Source organism: Scatophagus argus, chromosome 16 (assembly GCF_020382885.2).
Source record: "Scatophagus argus isolate fScaArg1 chromosome 16, fScaArg1.pri, whole genome shotgun sequence".
Lineage (NCBI taxonomy): Eukaryota > Metazoa > Chordata > Actinopteri > Scatophagidae > Scatophagus > Scatophagus argus.
The window spans coordinates 18,153,010-18,171,776 of NC_058508.1; the positions used below are offsets into that span (position 1 = coordinate 18,153,010).

Genomic DNA, 18,767 nt, shown 5'->3' on the forward strand with positions numbered 1-18,767 from the left:
TTGCAGCCACAAACCCTAATAACTCTAAACTGCATTTGTGCTTCGATAATGGTGGTTAAAAATAACCGAAAATCAAACTAAAAATAGCTATTTCAGGTCAAGGACAGGATATAAACCATGAACTTGTGCTGAACATGTCTCAATTTTGTCAAAGTGCAGGTTGGTCGGCGTGTAACTCAATATGTTGATCGTGTGCGACATCAAGTGAGATCCTCATTGGCTGCTGTGTAGATAAAGAACAACGTCAACCAATCAATATCACCGGCGGACATTTGCCCTGTTTTCTCCGTGAGTGGCGCGTGTCTGAACCTGGTGAAGAAACTAATGATACCTTCAGGTCCTCCTTGGAATGGCCTGCTTTGGTTTTATCTAATCTGCTTATTCTAATTTCAGGAAAATTCACGTGCTTTTATTTTAAAAATACCCTCAAAAGGTCAGCGGTGACAGAAGTATTCAAATCCTGTTATATACTGGTAGTCTATTACAATTCATTACATATTCTAAGCACATGATGTTTTGTATAAAAAAAATGTAAAGATATTAAATTAACAGACATGAAAGGGGAAACATCAACATACAGCTATCTCAAATTTGTAGTTCAGTACAGTAACTGAGTAATTTACTTGGTTACATTCTACCACTGGGAATATACCGTTTATTCTTATGTTTCAGTGGCAAAACGAAAAGGAAGGTTATTACGGTTATTCGTTCACATCCCAGCGCGTTTGAATTGTTCCTACTGTACCTGAAGGCAACAACAGAGCATGGTGTGGAATGAACCAATCAGAGGCCAGGAATCATCAGCCAAGCCTATCGGCAGATCGGCGATGGAGACAAAACGCACAGGAAGCTCCACTCGGGCACTCTCCTCCGGCACCTCTGTTTCCCGTGGACGGCGAGAGCGGAGCAGCACTGCCGAGAAAATTCACACATCCAACCAACACAAACTCCCGGAGCCGCTAAAGGTAGAAAAATATCCTCCAAAAAGGTAACTTACTTCTTCTTCTTAACATAAAATCCGCCTTTTTTCTTTACAACTTCCTCTAACTCCTTATCTTTCTGTCTCAAGAAATATAAAACAAGTTGAACTGCCCAGCCCACGTTAATCAGGTGCTCTTGCTACATCCTGGTTATTAAGAAGTTTGAGTAATCAGTGTTCAAGTTATCCAGAAAAAACTGCTGTCTGACCGGTTTTCAGATGAATGAATCAGTTGGATGAATGTCAGGCTTCAGTGACTCAGTACCTCAGCAGAGTCAGGCAGGCTTTGTTGTGTAAGTTAATGGGTCAAAAGAGTTTAAGTTAACTGAAGATGTGAAGCTGCATCTTTCAACTGTTTTTTTTTCTTTCTCTTTTTTGTTTAGTTCACTGTCTGTGTGATTTGATTTAGTCTACACTTGGACCTGTTTTTTTCTCTCTCCAGCCGTCCATCATCCCCTGTTTTTAAATGTTACTGTTTGTCATTTGAACCCATGCTGATGCTGTTGTTGTGAAGCAATGATATTTAACACCTCTGGCAGCTCAGTTGCTCTGAGAAAGCGGGTGATTTATGGAACCTGGACGAGCTTTGGATAAACCATGTTCTCCTGGCTCGGAGGCAGCGCTGTGGTGACTCAGAGACGTCGATGATCAATAGTGAGAAAGGTCCATAACAGTCCCATTAATCCATTTAAGGGGTGGCTGCCAGTGCTGCTGTGCAGAGAAGGGAGTCTTATTTGAGCCAGCAGCAGGGCTTTCAGCTTAATGAACTACAGAGAAGAAATAGAAAACAGAACAAGTCTTGCAGCCCGGCAAGGTCACCTGACACACAGTGGTTGTTAAACTTTGACTTAGGAGAGATGGCTATTGGTGAATAAACCACATTTCTTAGCACCGATGTTCATCTGGTTTGAGGCAGAAGCAGTAATAACATTTTGAGTCTTCCAGTCTAACTCATCATGCAGAAATCTAACAGGACTCTTGCATTCAGTTCACCAAAAAGCAGACGTGTTTGTTTGATCTGACCTAAGCTGCTGGGTAAAGTCAAAAACCTGGTTTCTGCAGCGTCTACAGCATATTCCTGCACATCAGCCAAGGCGACAACAAGAAGCTACATGTCAGCATGGAGTTTAATGTGGCTTTTGCTTTTGTGTTAAAAGGGAAGAGCAAATAAATCAGGGGTGGGTTCAGGGAAGCAGAACTCCTGCTTGCTACACCGCACTTCTGCTGCTGTGATGTCATTTTGATTTCTTTTGAAGTCTAATCAACTTTCCTGCTTTTCCTGATCTTGTTCTACTGTGTGCAACTTTTACTGTGTGTGTGTGTGTGTGTGTGTGTGTTATTTATGCCGGAGATGATTTCACTGAGTGAAACTTACAGCCAAAGTGTAAAGATCACATCTCCTTCCTTTGGCAATAACATTTATAGATGCTGTTATAGCTTACTGAATTTCTTATTTTACTTCCGTCAGACTCCATGCACCAGTAAGAAAAAAAAAATCTATGTCTTATCACTGCATGCGTCTGTGCTGCTAATAATTGGTCACATCAGAGTAGTGGCTGCCTGCCGTTCTGCTCGCTCTCTGTATTAGCTCCAGGAGGAATCGCTGATTGTTTGAGAGGCGAGTGCCCCTTACCTCATTAATGTGCCGGTCAAACAAACCGAGGCTAATCATGTTGGGTTTAGCCTCACCGGCTTCACTGTCTGTGTCTTCCTGGGTTCAGCATGAGACAATCTGACTGTGCAAAAGGATAGGAGGTCTGAATCTGCAGTTAACATCTAATTTTCTGTCTTAATTATGTGCAGTTAAATTTGCATCATGTCAGCTTTTTTTCCCCCTCAGTTTTCTGACATAATTCAGAGAAAATACAAACTGCAAATCCGTCTTTCAGTCGCCTGGTTAACAGACCATTTACTGACTGCTCTGACAGCAGTGGAAGGTCAGTCACGACTTTTTTTGTCACTTTTGTTTTTCCTGTTCATAAAGGAGAAGGTCATCTCGGCCTTTAAATTCTTGTGCTCATTCTTTGTCTCTGCCCGTCATGTGTGTCTGCCTTTCGCTATTCATCCCTCCATCCACATCTCTAGATCTGCTCTGTATTTATCCGTCTCACTGCTCGTTTCTGTATCTCTCAATCCATCTCTCTCTCTCTCTCTCTCTCTCTCTGCCCGTCTACTGGCCTCATCTCAGGCCACTCCAGCCTAAGCAGTCATGTCGGCCAAAGCTATCTCTGAGCAGACGGGAAAGGAGTTCCTCTACAAATACATCTGCACATCGGCAGCCATCCAGAACAGATTCCGCTATGCCAACGTGACGGCCGAGACAGACTTTGACCGACTGGTGCAGGATCACCCATGGCTTCTCACAGAGGTGAGGCAGAAGGAACCAAATTTTGACAAAGTTACACAGGGATGGTGAGGTGAGATTTTCTTAAGCTGAGTGAACACTTATGTGTTGTATCGCAAAGTGAAGGCTCATAAATGTGCATGACAATCTCTCTTTATGGAGACAGTTACTTGGGCTGGCAGCTGAGTGGTCTCTTGGCGCCTGTTAGGTGACGTTGCAGACTTGGTGGAAATGAAGAGTAGAGAGAAGAGAAGATAAAGGAAAAATTCTTTCTTTTTTCTTTTTTTTAAAGGGGGATCAGAGTCCAATAGGGTAGGATCTCTTGCATAAACGTTTCTCCAGGTACACGGCGATCTTCCATTTCTTACCTCTAGAAGATAGACAGGCTGTAATAGAAGATAATTGAATTACTCCGTGACTCATCTTGCAGGATAAAATATCACTGGCCCTCAGCGTTCGTCTGAAGGTTTTTATCTGGCAGGTACGAGGAGGATGTGGAGGGCAGATACTGCGGTAGAATTGATTAGGAAATTGCATTAACTTTCACCCTCTGCCCTCGTTTTCTTTGCTCACTGGCGAGCACCCAGATACTAATGGGTCCTCTGTCATAAGTCATTCTATTTATCTGAGTTGCAAGTGAGAGGAAGCAGCCGGTGGGGGTTGGATTCAATTTTGCTTTGCAATTTTGCTTTTGCATCAGCAGCGAATGACGTACATGAGAGATTCCTTTTAATAATGCTCACTTCAACTCTCAGGTGATAAATATTACTCAGGAACTTAGGATTTCCTGATGGCATCGCTGTATTAATAAATATCTGGTGTCACGTGTTGTAAATTTATTAAGAGAATACACTGTCATCGTCCTTTAAGATTTATTTATCATTGCAATTTTTTAAATGCAGCTATAGAACACATTTCCGTATGGATTCATGCTTTATGATTGACTTTGACATGTTAAACAGAGTTCATGTCTGTTGAATTTAGGGCTGCAACTAGCAAGTCTGTTCCCTTTAATTTGCCAGTTTACTGGAATAATCACTGACTCAGTAACTATCAAACAATTATGAAAAGAAATGGTCATCGCAACTTCAAATTGCTTGTTTTGTCAGGCCAAAACTCCAAACGGTAAACAAGAAAACATTAGCATTTGACAGATGGCATTTGATTTAATCAGTTATAAAATTGTTGCAGTTGTTCTTTTGTGTCAGTAAATTGACCAAATAATTCAAGTTTAATCTGAGCAAATCAAAAACAGTACAGTTTTTTGTCAGATGTCAATGATAAAATGTTGAGTATAGTTTAAATTAATAATCATGTCCAGTTTGATTCCTTCAACAAATACATGTTGTAAGTAATATTGTCATGATGTGAATGCAACACATTGAGACTCATGTCTGGCTTTGTTCTTTTAAGTTTCACACCCTTAAAATTTGTATTTTAGTGTGATTTCAGGTAAACATCTGCTCTGAATAAAATATGATATAACATGCACAGTTGACTTGGAAAAACAGCAGCTTGATGGCTTTCAGTTAAGCCTTATTGTGGTTAAATTCTACAAATTTATCTCTGCCCTCCAGAGGCTGGTGGTGAAGCCAGACCAGTTGATCAAGAGGCGAGGGAAGCTGGGCCTGGTCGGCGTCAACCTGGACCTGAACGGCGTCAGAGCGTGGCTGAAGACCCGTCTTATGAAAGAGACGACAGTACGTCACCCACCCTCTCCCTCTTTCTGATGTTTCTCAGCCAATTACCTCCAGACCTCCGTTTGAGAGTGCGCACTTTGCTGAACACTCCTTCAATCAATATTGTCCCAGTGCTTTAGTTAGATCCTCCTCCTGTTGCCCTTTCCTTCACCCTCGTTTCCTGCTTTGCTGAGGAGCATTTGGTTTGTGTTCCTGTCGTATGTTTGCAAAAACCGATGCACAGATTGCTGAGGGATTCAGTATCAGTGCACTGGTAGTAAATCAGTCCAGTCAGCTGAAGTGTGTGCTGCTACTGAATAAACAGTCAGTCCATATATCCAGTCAGCATAACCACAACACAAAAGATCCATCTCTGTGTCACTGAGGTGCCGCTTTGCCTCATAAACCAAGAAGCAAGTTAGGGAGGGACGAGGATGGCTCATAAAGCATTGAAAAGGAGTGTGTGTGTGTGTGTGTGTGTGTGTGTTGCAGTGCTGAGTTGGGTAGATGTATCTCTTCACAGATGAGATGAAACTGACAGCATCTGCCAGACTCTAAATAAGAATAAATGAAGCCACAGCTGTATTGTGGACAGTCAGGGTAGTGGTTTCAGCTTGTGTGTTTTCTTTATTGTCCTCTTAAAGGTAGAAGTAATTAATTAAAAGTATATTTACACTGGTAAATTGCCATCAGAAGTATGTTGTGAAGAAATATTTTTGACTCAAGTGCCTTTAAATCTGTAAGGTGCACAAAAATAGAATAAATCAGTAACTTGATTAAAGCATCTTATAATAATAGCTAAGATAATATTCTAATAGTGAAGAAAAACGATGAAGCTTTGTATCCCAGTTGTAAAAACTGTCTCACTGGCAGGACATTCCTATCAGACTTTGTATTGTTTGGCGCTAATTAACAAATGTGTGCAAAGTGTGTCGGTTTAAAGCACCACTGTGACTCCCTGAGCCATTTGCACGGCTGAACGCTCTCGTTACCTCTGGCTCTTTTAAAGATGTGTAAGATTCATTAAAGTAGAAGAAGCGTGTAACCTAATGCCACCATCTTGGTCCTGCAATACGTAAGAAATCTGTCTCCTCAAAGAGTCCGACTGCTTATTACTGCTAGTCTACTTTTTTGCTTCGTTTAGCTAGCTGCGAGCTTATCTTGGAGAGCTCATCATTGTGACACTGTTAGACAAACACATCAGGTGAGGCACAGTTTAATGTTATTCACTGGGATTCTACAGTCCTGCTCTCTATTAAATGAGTATTTCATATTTTGTGTAATCACGTTACCACAAGTGGTTAAATTGAATCATTCACATTCAAATTGCATTCACAACATGAATGCTTTCTCTTCTCTGTGAGGCAGTAATGGAGGTGTTTGTTTGTTTGTCTGAATTAGCGTGAATTAGTCAGATAGGTTTCCTTGTTCTTTTTCTACTGTCACCAGCCTCCTTTTATTTTTTTTGGCACTCTTCAAAATGGAAACTCCCTCTCGACCTTTCATTATTTTGTTCTGTGCTCTCCAGCTGGCTGCTCTCAGACGGTCCCTGGTTACTTTGTGCCTGCTGGCCTTTAACGGTGGAACGATGACAGCCTCACCAAATGAGCTGTGGCTGTGTTAGCGGGGCTTTGCCTGGAGTAATACATGACAACATTTTCTTTCTCCTTCTCCTCGACTTGTCTCCGTTTTTCTTTTTGAAGTTTTTATATACCTTTTGCCCCCTCCTCCCAGCAGTCCAGCAACCCCAGGGATGATATATTAATATGGAAACGCATCCAAACCAGGGGAGATCCTGAAATTTCTTATTTTCAGCCTAAGGGAGTTCATGCTAATAAGTCGTCTTGCTCCTCGCTGTTTCTTTTACCTGCTAAGTTTTTCATATACTTGAAGGAACAATTTTTGATGATCCTCAGGTGGGAAAAGCCAAAGGCATTCTCAAGAACTTCCTCATCGAGCCGTTCGTCCCTCATAAGCAGGTAAAGTACTAATTATTACTATCTTCTATACGGTGTTGAATATCACCACTCAGTTTTCCTTATTTAGTTTTGGTGATATAAGATGTCTGGTAAAGAGATGTTAATCACCGCCTGTGTCGTTTTACTGGTCCGTTGTTCAGGAGGAGGAGTTCTACATGTGCATCTACGCCACCCGAGAGGGCGACTACGTTCTGTTTCACCATGAGGGAGGGGTGGATGTGGGAGATGTGGATGCCAAGGCGAAGAAACTGCTGATTGGAGTGGATGAAAAGATCAGTGAAGACTCTGTGAACAAAGTGTTGCTGACCAACGTCCCCAACGACAAGAAAGCGTAAGTGAAGTGCACAGGCAAAAACTTGAGCTTTCTGTCTGTGATATGGGGGAAGGACTAACTGGGGATGGACACAATATTAACAATAGCCTGAGATATGTGTAATTTGTGTAAAGTAATACCCATGTCTGTGTCTGTGCTGTAGAGAATTGTGAGGACCAGAAGACAACTTCAGTGTGCAAACTAAGATAGCTGAACAATAAAGTACTAAAAAGAAAAATAGGGGAATTTTCCTTTATATAATTAAAATCCTGACTGATGGTGCCAAACACAAGTGTCACACAGATGTAGTAAGAGAAATCACTGATATTGGCAGTAAATGTGGGAGGGGCAGGAGAGGATGGGTGGAGGGTTTCCATTAGACAAATGACAGCCCCTCTCCTCGGCTTCGCCTTTCTTCGATCAGCCTCCACCCCCCGCCTTTTTTACAGCCACATTCAGAGCACGTCCATTTATTCTGGTGGATGCGATCCAGCGGCTCACCCCCTCCCTAACCCCTCCCATCCATCTCTGTAGTGGCGATCTTGTGACAGCAGATTCTGGGCAGACTTGCTGTCTTGGCTGACATTGAAGAAGCTGCCCCCAAAATTCACTCTGCCAACCCTAAATGCCTCCCCATCACTCCTTCCTCTCTTCTCCTCGCCCTCTTCTCGTACCCTGGATTAGAAAACATAGGGACACTTCCTTGCCCTGCCGTCAAAGGCAGACATGGGAAGCTGAGTTGTTTTTTTTCCCCCCCAGGGGTCAGTCAGAGCCCTGACAACAGGCTGACGTGGTTTACAAAGGCTCTGAGCTGCCTGCACAACTGACAGGCAGAAGAGGAGAGCAAAATACTGACCCCCGCTCCTGCACCTCCTCCTCCTCCTCCTCCTCCTCCAACAAACCCCCATTACTCACTGCTCTGTTTTGACAGTTGAAAGAGGAAGTAAATTAGATTTTGCATTCTCTACATCAAGGCTCTCTGCAGCTAATTTACAGGTGGACTGTTTCCTGTTCAGCTCAAGCGTAACAATCATTACTTGCAGTTTGATTTTAGGTTTAAATGCAATGGGCCAGTAGCAGAAATCAGAGAGAAGCAGAATATAGTCACATTTAAGAAGCTGGTTCCAGCCAAAGTTTAGCAATTTTGCTCGAAAAATGGCTCAAAATATTTATCAGTTATCAAAAAGGTTGCAGATTAATTATCTCTAATGTGATTAGGACTCATTTCTGCTGTAACAGGATTAACCAGACATTCACAGTCAGTTATGGTGTGGCAGCAACAGAGATGAGAGATTCATGTATTCCTCTCCCTGCAGGGTCCTGGCCACCTTCATTGTTGGGCTCTTCAACCTGTACGAGGACCTGTTCTTCACATACCTGGAGATCAATCCACTGGGTATGCTGGTTTTTGTTTTCTCTCAAATTCTCAGTGCACTGATGTGCTTTCCCTGAAGAAGCAGTGATGATGACATGTACACTTTTTTCCAGTGCAGATTCATAAATATGTTATCAGATTATGAAATAAGAAAGAAGACATCAAAAGGAAATTGGAAATGAAAACATCATCATGAATCCAGGAGTTGATTCTGCCACATTTTTAACACTGAGGGAGGAAGCCATTAAATAATTCATCATCTTGCTGTTTGATGAAGGCAGTATGTGTTTATAATGGAGTAATTGGGGACCAGTACATGCCCTCTGGCAGCTGTTCCTGTGGATTTTGCCTGGCTGCTGAACCAGGCTCCCTATGCTTTGATGTTACACCACCTCCTTACACCTCCTGCAGGAATGGCAGGACGGTTGTGGTCACCGTGCCATGGGCCTCTAATGACCAATCTAAAGCTCTGCTAACACTTTTTTCCCCCCATTTCTTTCAGTGGTCACAAAAAATGGAGTGTACGTGCTGGACATGGCAGCCAAGATTGATGCCACAGCAGACTACATCTGCAAGGCCAAGTGGGGCGATGTGGAGTTCCCTCCACCCTTCGGCAGGGAGGCTTATCCTGAGGTGAGAGAGGACCGGAGAGACAGAGCTACTGTAGCAGTGCATCTAATTTCAATCTGCCAGCATCAAATAGCTGATTTCATTTTTCAAAGAGGAAGAAATATTTCTGGGGAATGTTGAGTAGGACGCAAATAAACAATCTTTAATCAGGTACCTCGGGACTGTTTCCTGTTATTCCGAAATGCACAGTGGCAAAAGTCAGTGTTACAGACCATCTGTATGTTCCTAAGATGATGTGTATCTCCAGTGAACACTAACATAATTTAAATTTGATTTGTTACAATTTACTCTTGAATTAAGGGGCTCAGGCTTCAGGTAGTATTCTTCCATAAGACATAAATAGTCGGAAGAAGACAATGATGAATTCTCAGTGGGTTGTCAGATGATGAGTTTGGGACATCTGCCCCTTGTTGAGGTAATGAGGAAGGGCACCACCAGCACACAGCTGTTAATCCACCTTTATGACTCATCGTGGAGAGGTATGGAGACATCGTCTAGAGTTATCCTCAAATAAAGGTTGTCTGTCCAGAGATCTGTGCATAGAGACTTTTGTCTGACGTTTGTCTTGTCCTATAGTGAGAGATACAAGATGCTCTTTGATTTGATTTGTTTTATTTTTATTATTCCATACTAACATGAGAGCATGAATTTTGAAAGTAAATATCATCTAATTATCTACATGACGGAGCTCAATAATAAATACAATGCAAGTGAAAATAAAGGGGGGTTTTTCTATTTTTGGCTGCCTGTACTGTAGGAGCTGGTTTGAGACAGACTGTCTTTGCACCAGACGGTCTCTAATTGGGCTGCTCTGAGTCTGGAGTGGAGATGAGGGACAGTGTTTGCCTTTGATTGGGAGCTTTTTTTTTTCCTCTCAGCCACCAGCTGTGTCCCTGACTGTCACAAACAGCCACTGATGCACATCACATCCACTGTGACTCTTAATATTTACACAGCATTTCCAGTTTATGGCTCTTTAAATTGAGTGCAGGTTCAGATAATGAATTGCGGCCGTATGGAGAGATGCTTGTTCAAGTCCTGCTCTGATTAAGGCTTCGATCTCGCACACACACACTGTAGCATTTATAAAACCCTTCTGTCACCTCTTCACTAATCTTTTCTTTGTCTTTTGCAGGAGGCCTACATTGCCGACCTTGATGCCAAGAGTGGTGCCAGCCTTAAACTGACCCTGCTCAACCCCCGAGGCAGGATCTGGACCATGGTGGCAGGAGGAGGTGCCTCAGTGGTGTACAGGTACTGGGTGGCAGTGAGCAAAGTACATAAGACAAACCTGAATAAATAAGACACTAGTAGGTCTAGCGATCTGAAATGATCCCATTGTATGTTTTCCTCTGGAGACTCTGCTCGTCCCTCAACTTTATCCTCACTACACTGATTACTCTACACTGAGCTGGGTGATGCAACAGCTCACACTCTGCTCATTCAGCTGTCTGCTCACTTTGATTCTTATGTTGCCATTTTATTGAGAGTTTGGAGGAAGGAACAGCGTCTCCATCACGCCGCCATCTGTTGGGGGTGTAAGGCGTTACATGCAGACACATCAGCCATGACTAATTATTCCCTCTGTGCACAGTTAACATGTTGGGTCTGTTTACCGTGCAGGATTATTCAGAGCAGATGGGGAAAAGTGGATTTTGTGTTTGAGCACATAATGACGTTGAGTGCCAATCATCTCATTTTTCCTTAAAATTCCGTTTATTGTTCGAGCTGGAAGGTCGTTGTACGACCTGATATGAGTGTCCCGCTAGTGCAGCTGGAGACTAATGTAAAACTCTCTTAGTGACACAATCTGCGACCTGGGTGGGGTCGACGAGCTGGCCAATTATGGAGAGTATTCAGGAGCTCCAAGTGAACAGCAGACTTACGACTACGCCAAGACCATCCTGTCTCTGATGACCAGAGAGAAGCACCCAGATGGTAGGAAATCTGCTCCATCAACACTTTCCATGTACTAAAATTAGTATTTGTTTTTTTCCTGAAATTGATGTTTCCATCATAATATTTTCAGGAAAGGTTTTGATCATTGGGGGAAGCATTGCAAACTTCACGAATGTTGCAGCAACATTTAAGGTACAGCACAGCATGGTGCACACTTTGTGTTTATGTAGTGGCCTTAATATCAATATCAAGTTCATTGAGGATGTCCTTGTTTCTGCCAGGGGATTGTTCGAGCCATCAGAGACTATCAGGTGCCGCTAAAGGAGCATGAAGTCACCATTTTTGTCCGTCGTGGAGGCCCCAACTACCAGGAAGGTCTCAGAGTGATGGGAGAAGTTGGTATGTTGTGCATTCTTATTTTGCACTGATTTATACTTCCACCTCCTAAGTTTGAAACCATGTTTGGACTTACTTTTTATCTGCAAGCATCTTCTGATTTTTCATACACCTAATTTGATTCTGTTTGCATTCCTCAGGCAAGACCACAGGGATCCCCATCCACGTCTTTGGCACAGAAACTCACATGACTGCCATTGTTGGAATGGCGCTAGGCCACCGGCCAATCCCCAACCAGCCTCCTGTTGCTGCCCACACTGCCAACTTCCTCCTCAACTCCAGTGGCAGCACATCGGTATGACACATACTGACCCCACAGAGACAAATAGGCTCTTATGATGTTGTATCGGCTCACTGTGCAGTGAGCTTACATCACCAGCTCCACCAATAGCATGGTGCAGTTTAGAGTGAACAGAAAACATGCATGCCACAGCCTCTGTTTAAGTTATTACTGCCTTGTCCTTTTAGTGGACTAGATTATCAGGAGCCCAATGGCTCTTTTGTGTAAGAGCTCTGCAGGGCATTGTGCAGTGCTCCCACTCAAGTAGTTGTAAGACCACAGTCGATAATGTAGTGCGACTGTCCCAGGGCGTCCATTAAGACTGTGCAGTGTGTGGGCTTTGAGCAAAATGTGTGTGTACATGTGCCTGCACATGTGTGCACATGCATGTATTTGCCTGTTTGCTTTTGAGGTCAAGGTAGATATCCGAAATAATATTATATATGTGTGTATATGAATTCTGTGCTATGAAAGAAATGTCAAAAACATGCACTTTTATGAAATTATGTGGCCAGTGTTTGTGAAAGCTTTTTGTTTCTACAGTTGAATGAAAATCACTTAAAAATCTAAAATAATGTTTGTCATCCTTCACAAAGCTCTGTTAGTGAATCCAGTGACCTGAAAAATCAAGAACACTAAGGCTCACTGTGTAGCTCATGTGCAGGTGATGTCTTATAAAATAATGAGGCCACCCTGTGCTTTTATCAAGCTTCCAAAATATAAAGAAGCACTCTTTTGCGAGATCAGTTCTCAACAGAGCTGTCGTCGTAAACGCATACACTTTTTCACATGTGCACAGCAAAATTTAAGAAAATGGATGATTTTGTTTGTCTTGTCATTTCCAGACCCCAGCATCCAGCAGAACTGCCTCTTTCTCTGAAAACAAAGCCAGAGTTGAGAGCTCACCAGCCAAGAAGGCCAAAACTGGAGCTCCCATTGGTGAGAAAATGCAGACAGACAGACAGACAGACACCTGATGGGAAATATTTGCATTGTGAATGTTGAGGCTTTGATCTCACTCATGGGTCCACTGCTGGGCAGCATCTTAGGCAGAAGTCTTGAGATCATATAAGGTTTAGTTTATGTATTATAGCTCCCCCCTTTGGAGAGCAGGAGGACTCTGCCATCCAGACTTACTAAAATGGAAGCTACATATGCTGATACATAACACTCCTAATTTCTTCTTTTTTTCTTATTGAATTTGTGTAATAACAATAATAATAATAATTATTATTATTATTATAATGATAATGATACAAATAAAAATCTGTAGGCAAATTAACTTGATTTAGTATCCCAGACATCTGTGGCATCCTGGGCTTTGTGGTGCTGAAACACTTTCTGTCTTCATTATTGATCTTTATTGATGGCTGTAAAGGCCTGATTGACCTCTGTTGATCCTCATGCCATAAACTCAACATTTGTTTTCTTAAAGCATGAAATGTTTTTGTATATACCTGCTGAGGAAACAGAGGGAAAAGTAGAATAATTTTAGTAACCAGGTGTTTAGTTTTCAATGAATAATGGCTTTCCTTTCCATGTAGCCAAAGCGACTACGCTCTTCAGCAAACTCTCCAAGTCCATAGTGTGGGGTATGCAGACTCGGGCAGTACAGGGCATGCTGGACTTTGACTACGTCTGCTCCAGAGATGAGCCATCTGTCGCAGCCATGGTCTACCCATTCACGTAAGTTCGATCTGCGCTTGCGCTTTAGCTTGTGTTTACTTTGTTCTGCTGTCGTTGTATTTTTGTATCTGCACATTCATTGTAATAAAAGTCTGTTAATCTGTTTCTGTTGTCCTTTCACTGCCTGACAAATTATTTCTGCATGACCCACCTTTCAGTGGAGACCACAAGCAAAAGTTCTACTGGGGTCATAAAGAGATCCTCATCCCTGTGTATAAGAACATGAGCGACGCCATGAAGAAACACCCGGATGTGGATGTGCTCATCAGCTTTGCGTCTTTGCGTTCGGCGTTTGATAGCACTATGGAGACCATGCAGTACCCGCAGGTAAATGCACCCCCATCCGGGACCATCTGCAAGGTACTTAACAACTGGAGAATAAAGTTCAGCCTTTCTATTGGATTGCTTTCAGATTCGCACCATTGCCATCATCGCTGAGGGAATCCCTGAAGCCCACACCAGGAAGATCATTAAGGCCGCAGATGAGAAGGGCGTTACAATCATTGGACCGGCAACTGTTAGTCTTGCTTCACTTCTTGTTAGAATTATCACGGTTTCACTCTGCGTTCTTATATCTGAGCAAATCTGTATGTGTGTTTTTTCCAGGTTGGAGGAATCAAGCCAGGCTGTTTCAAAATCGGGAACACCGGAGGCATGCTGGATAACATCCTTGCCTCCAAGCTCTACCGCCCAGGTAGTGTGGCCTACGTGTCCCGCTCAGGCGGCATGTCCAATGAACTCAACAACATAATCTCCCGCACCACCGATGGTGTATTTGAAGGTGTGGCCATTGGTGGGGACAGGTATGCAACTATCTCTTTATCTGCAGTATGTAAACATGTGTGTTTGAACTGGTGTGTAATTTTACACTCTTCTGCAGATACCCGGGTTCTGTGTTTACTGACCATGTGCTGCGCTACCAAGACACTCCTGGAGTGAAGATGATTGTTGTACTGGGAGAGGTGAGGGATAAATCTACCTCTCTGCAGCTTTAACCAGTTACTGATTTATTACATCCTGTATCCGCCTCTGCCTTCTACAGATAGGAGGCACAGAGGAGTACAAGATCTGCGAGGCTATTAAACAAGGCAGGATCACAAAGCCAGTGGTGTCCTGGTGTATTGGCACCTGTGCCACCATGTTCTCCTCAGAGGTGAGAGCGCAGATGTTGAAGTTGGCACCATTAGGCTGCCGCATGATGAGGAAGTCAAAGGATTTAATGACAAAAACATTTTCGTCACACCTTTTTTCCCCCTACAGGTTCAGTTCGGTCATGCAGGAGCATGTGCCAACCAGGCATCTGAGACAGCAGTAGCCAAGAACAAGGCTCTAAAGGAGGCTGGTGCCTTCGTCCCCAAGAGCTTCGATGAGCTGGGAGAAATCATAAAGTCAGAGCACATCATCTTGTCATATTCATTCCCTCAGCTCATCATGCCAACATAAATGTTCCTTACAACAAATTGTCAGATGAGTCTTTTAGAATGAGTCCTCAGCTCATCTCACGGTCTTGTGTATTTTTCGTCCTTGCAGATCTGTTTATGATGACCTTGTTGCCAAAGGAGTTATCCAGCCAGCCGAAGAGATGCCTCCTCCCACTGTGCCAATGGATTATTCTTGGGCACGAGTGAGTATGCCTCTGAACAAGATCAGTGTGATCAGATGATGGTAAAACAAAACTGAATAGAGTGAAATTGTTTCTTCTCGCTTCCGCTTGCCTTGCAGGAGCTGGGTCTGATCCGTAAGCCTGCATCATTCATGACCAGTATCTGTGACGAGAGGGGTCAGGAGCTCATCTACGCTGGCATGCCCATCACTGAGGTCTTCAAGTCAGAAATAGGCCTAGGAGGAACTCTGGGGCTTCTCTGGTTCCAGAGGAGGTCAGCCTCTTAACCCAGTTGTTGCGATAAACAAACTCCTGAGAAATCCACAAACCACATAGCCATTGTTGTTTCCTTCTTTGCGTGCAGGTTGCCGAGGTACGCCTGCCAGTTCATTGAGATGTGCCTGATGGTGACTGCTGATCACGGCCCTGCTGTTTCCGGTGCCCACAACACCATTGTCTGTGCTCGAGCTGGCAAAGATCTCATCTCCAGCCTCACCTCCGGCCTTCTCACCATTGTATGACACTGAAACTTGTGATTGATGTACTTGGTTTATTGAACTGCAAAAGTCCACCATGAACATGTCTTTCTATTTCTTTCCCCTTTTTGTCATCTCTCAGGGCGACCGCTTTGGAGGTGCTCTGGATGCTGCAGCAAAGCAGTTCAGCAAGGCATTTGACAGTGGCATGCTGCCCATGGAGTTTGTGAACAAGATGAAGAAAGATGGGAAGCTGATCATGGGCATTGGACACAGAGTGAAGTCGGTGAGTACCGTGGGTCTGTAACATGGATGTATTCAGTGTTAACAGGAGCAGAATGGTCTTTAGATCAGAGTTTAGCTGTAAAATAGCACAGGAAACAGAGCTTTACTACACTGTCATAAAAATATAAAGTGCTAGAGATGGAGGAAAACAAGACTGATCAGAGAAGAAAGACGTTGACTAAAAGGTAAATATCTGTGATTCCTCAGATTAACAATCCAGACATGAGAGTCCAGATCTTGAAGGACTTTGTGAAGCAGCACTTCCCCTCTACCCAGCTGCTGGACTACGCTCTAGATGTAGAGAAGATCACTACGTCCAAAGTGAGCACTTTATCCACTTTGTCATTCCCCAGCTTTGCTAATAGTGACACAATAGTTTTTAAATAACACTTTCCTCATTTCCCCATGTGTTGATCTTGTTGTATTAGAAACCCAACTTGATCCTGAATGTGGATGGCTTCATTGGTGTGGCCTTTGTGGACTTGCTCAGGACCTGTGGTGGTTTTACACGGTGAGCCAATTAAGACAGGTCTTCCATATTGCACCTTTTCATGCTGGAATTACCTGAAAGTTAAAGTGTCAGCCTGAGCTTGAATCACTGTCGATATGTTTGAGTTTACATACAAAACAACTAGCATTATGCCTACATTGTGTGCAGCCTCTCTTATCTTTCTTGTCCGTCATACACGCCACAGGGATGAAGCTGATGAGTTTGTGGAAATTGGAGCTCTAAATGGCATCTTTGTCCTGGGACGCAGCATGGGATTTATTGGTGAGCCATTTCTGCGTACAGACACATTGTTATGGTGTATGCATAATGTGTATGTATGTAACACGGCAAACACTTTTACCTTGCATGACAGTCAGTCCTTCTTTTTCGTATCTCCTCAGGACACTACCTGGACCAGAAGAGGCTGAAGCAGGGTCTGTATCGCCACCCCTGGGATGACATCTCCTATGTGCTCCCAGAGCACATGTCCATGTAACTGGAGGGACAAAAACACAGAGTGTCAGACCTCTGTGCCCAGATCCTCTCACCCCAGCTGTCAATCCCCCGCCCATACTGTGATATGTCACCCTGAAGCAGCGGCATAATATAGTGCAGATGTTACTATTAATAAAGCTGTAAATTACAAACATTTGAAAAGAATAGAATATGTTTTTAGTTTTGGAAACCTGTTAGTGCTGCAGTTTTTTGTGAATTTTAGAAAAACCTGCTAAACTGTGAAGCTCCAGGCATACAAAGTCATGTGTTAGAGAGATTTGAATACAAATCACGAGGGATTAAAGGTAGAGTATTCAACTGTTGACTATCACCACTTTTTGTGGCTAGTGAAAAACTTATATTTACCCTCAAATATTACATAACTGTTGTATTTATCAAGCATGTGTGTCTGTATCACAGACTGTTGTGTCTCTGTGCAGCTCTCTTTATTGTGCCACTTGAGAATCATGAGCCTGCTACCAGGGGGTGACTATGTAGTGCAATAATGCCTATAACATTAGAACATACTATAGTTCAGAGCTTTATTTATGTATAGGTGTATTAATGGTGAATTTAACGGTACAGAAATGTCTTATATTTTTGATTTTCTCTGATGTTATCGACGCAGTGGCAAAAAATGAAACATCAGTCTGCTTACTGTGGCAAATGGGACCATTTCAATGAGTCATTCCTGGCAAGCGTCGTCCCGAGAATATAGTCTTTCTCAGCGGGTGGAAAATGTAGGAGTATTTTCTTAAAAGGTCTAAATGGAAGTGTTGAGTATTGTTTGTCATGAGAACAAAAAAAGAAATACATAATTTGAATGTCTTCCCCTGTTTATTCAAATAGATTAGGGCATTGTTGTCACAAAGCCCAGGATGTAGCCATAAAATCATCTTGTATGAGAAATTGGCTCTGAAAAGATTACATTTTCACTGTTTTTCAGTGCCGTGATCCCATTACAATAAACTGAATTGCTGTTTCTGCCTCAGCACAGCAAATAACTTTAGTAGTTAGATGCCATTTGATAGTGAACTCTCTTATTAAGTTCTCTTTCAAACTAAAACTGATCAGTTTTCTCCACAAAATGAGGTCAAAAGAAAACGAATGGCAGCCATCATCAGTGTCTTCTGTGGATGTTAGAAAACTAGAAAAATTATGTGGACAACAAGAAACCTCACCAGTGTTGTCGCGACGTTTATGTTTTTAACTTTTTCAGTGTGAACTGAATGTGCCTCTGTATGGATTTGTTGTGTGTTTACAACTGTCTAATTGAATAAAATAAAAACTGATTAATGTCAGGTCGTATAACATTGTGTGATCTCTTCCCAGATAAAAACTGTTAACAGATGACATATGTTAGGGTTGGGTTATAGCCTACATTTAAGGACTTTGATATTTTAGCTCTGTACTTTATTAATCTTAAGACTCACTTGAGCTGTTTTAATGTAAATGCAAAATTATTTTAGATCTGAAGAAAACTAAACTTGAAATTATACATAATACATACATCCAAAGTGGTATTGGATTGTACATTTATTAAAAGCTTGAAAGATTCGAGCCTTCTTTGGCCTGGAGTCAGAGCGTTAGGGAACTGGTAATGGGCTGGACTTCAGTTTTCTGTTCCTAGGATGACCTATAGTCGTGCCCTAAGTCTGACCAATCACCAGCACTTATGCCCAAATCTAACCAATCAAATCGCCGAAGGCAACTACTATTAGCCAATCATATGTGCAGGAGGGCGGGTATTTCCGTCGCCATCCTAGGAAAAGAAAATTGGTATACTGAAGGTGCAGTCGCAGACCTCGACGACGACGTGTTTACGCCTGTCACACACTGCGCATGTCAGTGATTCTGT

General features: G+C 42.8%; 1 protein-coding gene across 1 annotated transcript; it reads left to right on the forward strand.

The window, feature by feature from the left end:
- Nucleotides 1–850: 850 nt before the first annotated feature.
- On the forward strand, nucleotides 851–18,210 carry aclya (ATP citrate lyase a). Its single transcript, XM_046416412.1, has 28 exons — nucleotides 851–988; nucleotides 3,168–3,347; nucleotides 4,901–5,023; nucleotides 6,919–6,981; nucleotides 7,122–7,312; nucleotides 8,611–8,690; nucleotides 9,172–9,302; nucleotides 10,435–10,553; nucleotides 11,101–11,237; nucleotides 11,329–11,390; nucleotides 11,480–11,597; nucleotides 11,735–11,889; nucleotides 12,720–12,813; nucleotides 13,419–13,560; nucleotides 13,719–13,887; nucleotides 13,973–14,077; nucleotides 14,167–14,363; nucleotides 14,441–14,522; nucleotides 14,603–14,713; nucleotides 14,821–14,948; nucleotides 15,091–15,184; nucleotides 15,283–15,437; nucleotides 15,528–15,678; nucleotides 15,782–15,925; nucleotides 16,132–16,245; nucleotides 16,353–16,435; nucleotides 16,620–16,696; nucleotides 16,816–18,210. The coding sequence occupies exons 2-28, from the start codon at nucleotides 3,189–3,191 to the stop codon at nucleotides 16,908–16,910; spliced, it is 3,279 nt and encodes a 1,092-aa protein (XP_046272368.1). The 5' UTR covers nucleotides 851–988; nucleotides 3,168–3,188; the 3' UTR covers nucleotides 16,911–18,210.
- The last annotated feature ends 557 nt before the right edge of the window (nucleotides 18,211–18,767 follow it).

Excerpts from the sequence above, each read along its gene's own strand:
- aclya (XM_046416412.1), top strand. The coding sequence starts at position 3,189 with ATGTCGGCCAAAGCTATCTCTGAGCAGACGGGAAAGGAGTTCCTCTAC. Across the intron at positions 11,391-11,479 it reads ATGTTGCAGCAACATTTAAG|GGGATTGTTCGAGCCATCAG; the intron begins GTACAGCACAGC and ends TGTTTCTGCCAG. Across the intron at positions 15,438-15,527 it reads CTTCTCTGGTTCCAGAGGAG|GTTGCCGAGGTACGCCTGCC; the intron begins GTCAGCCTCTTA and ends CTTTGCGTGCAG.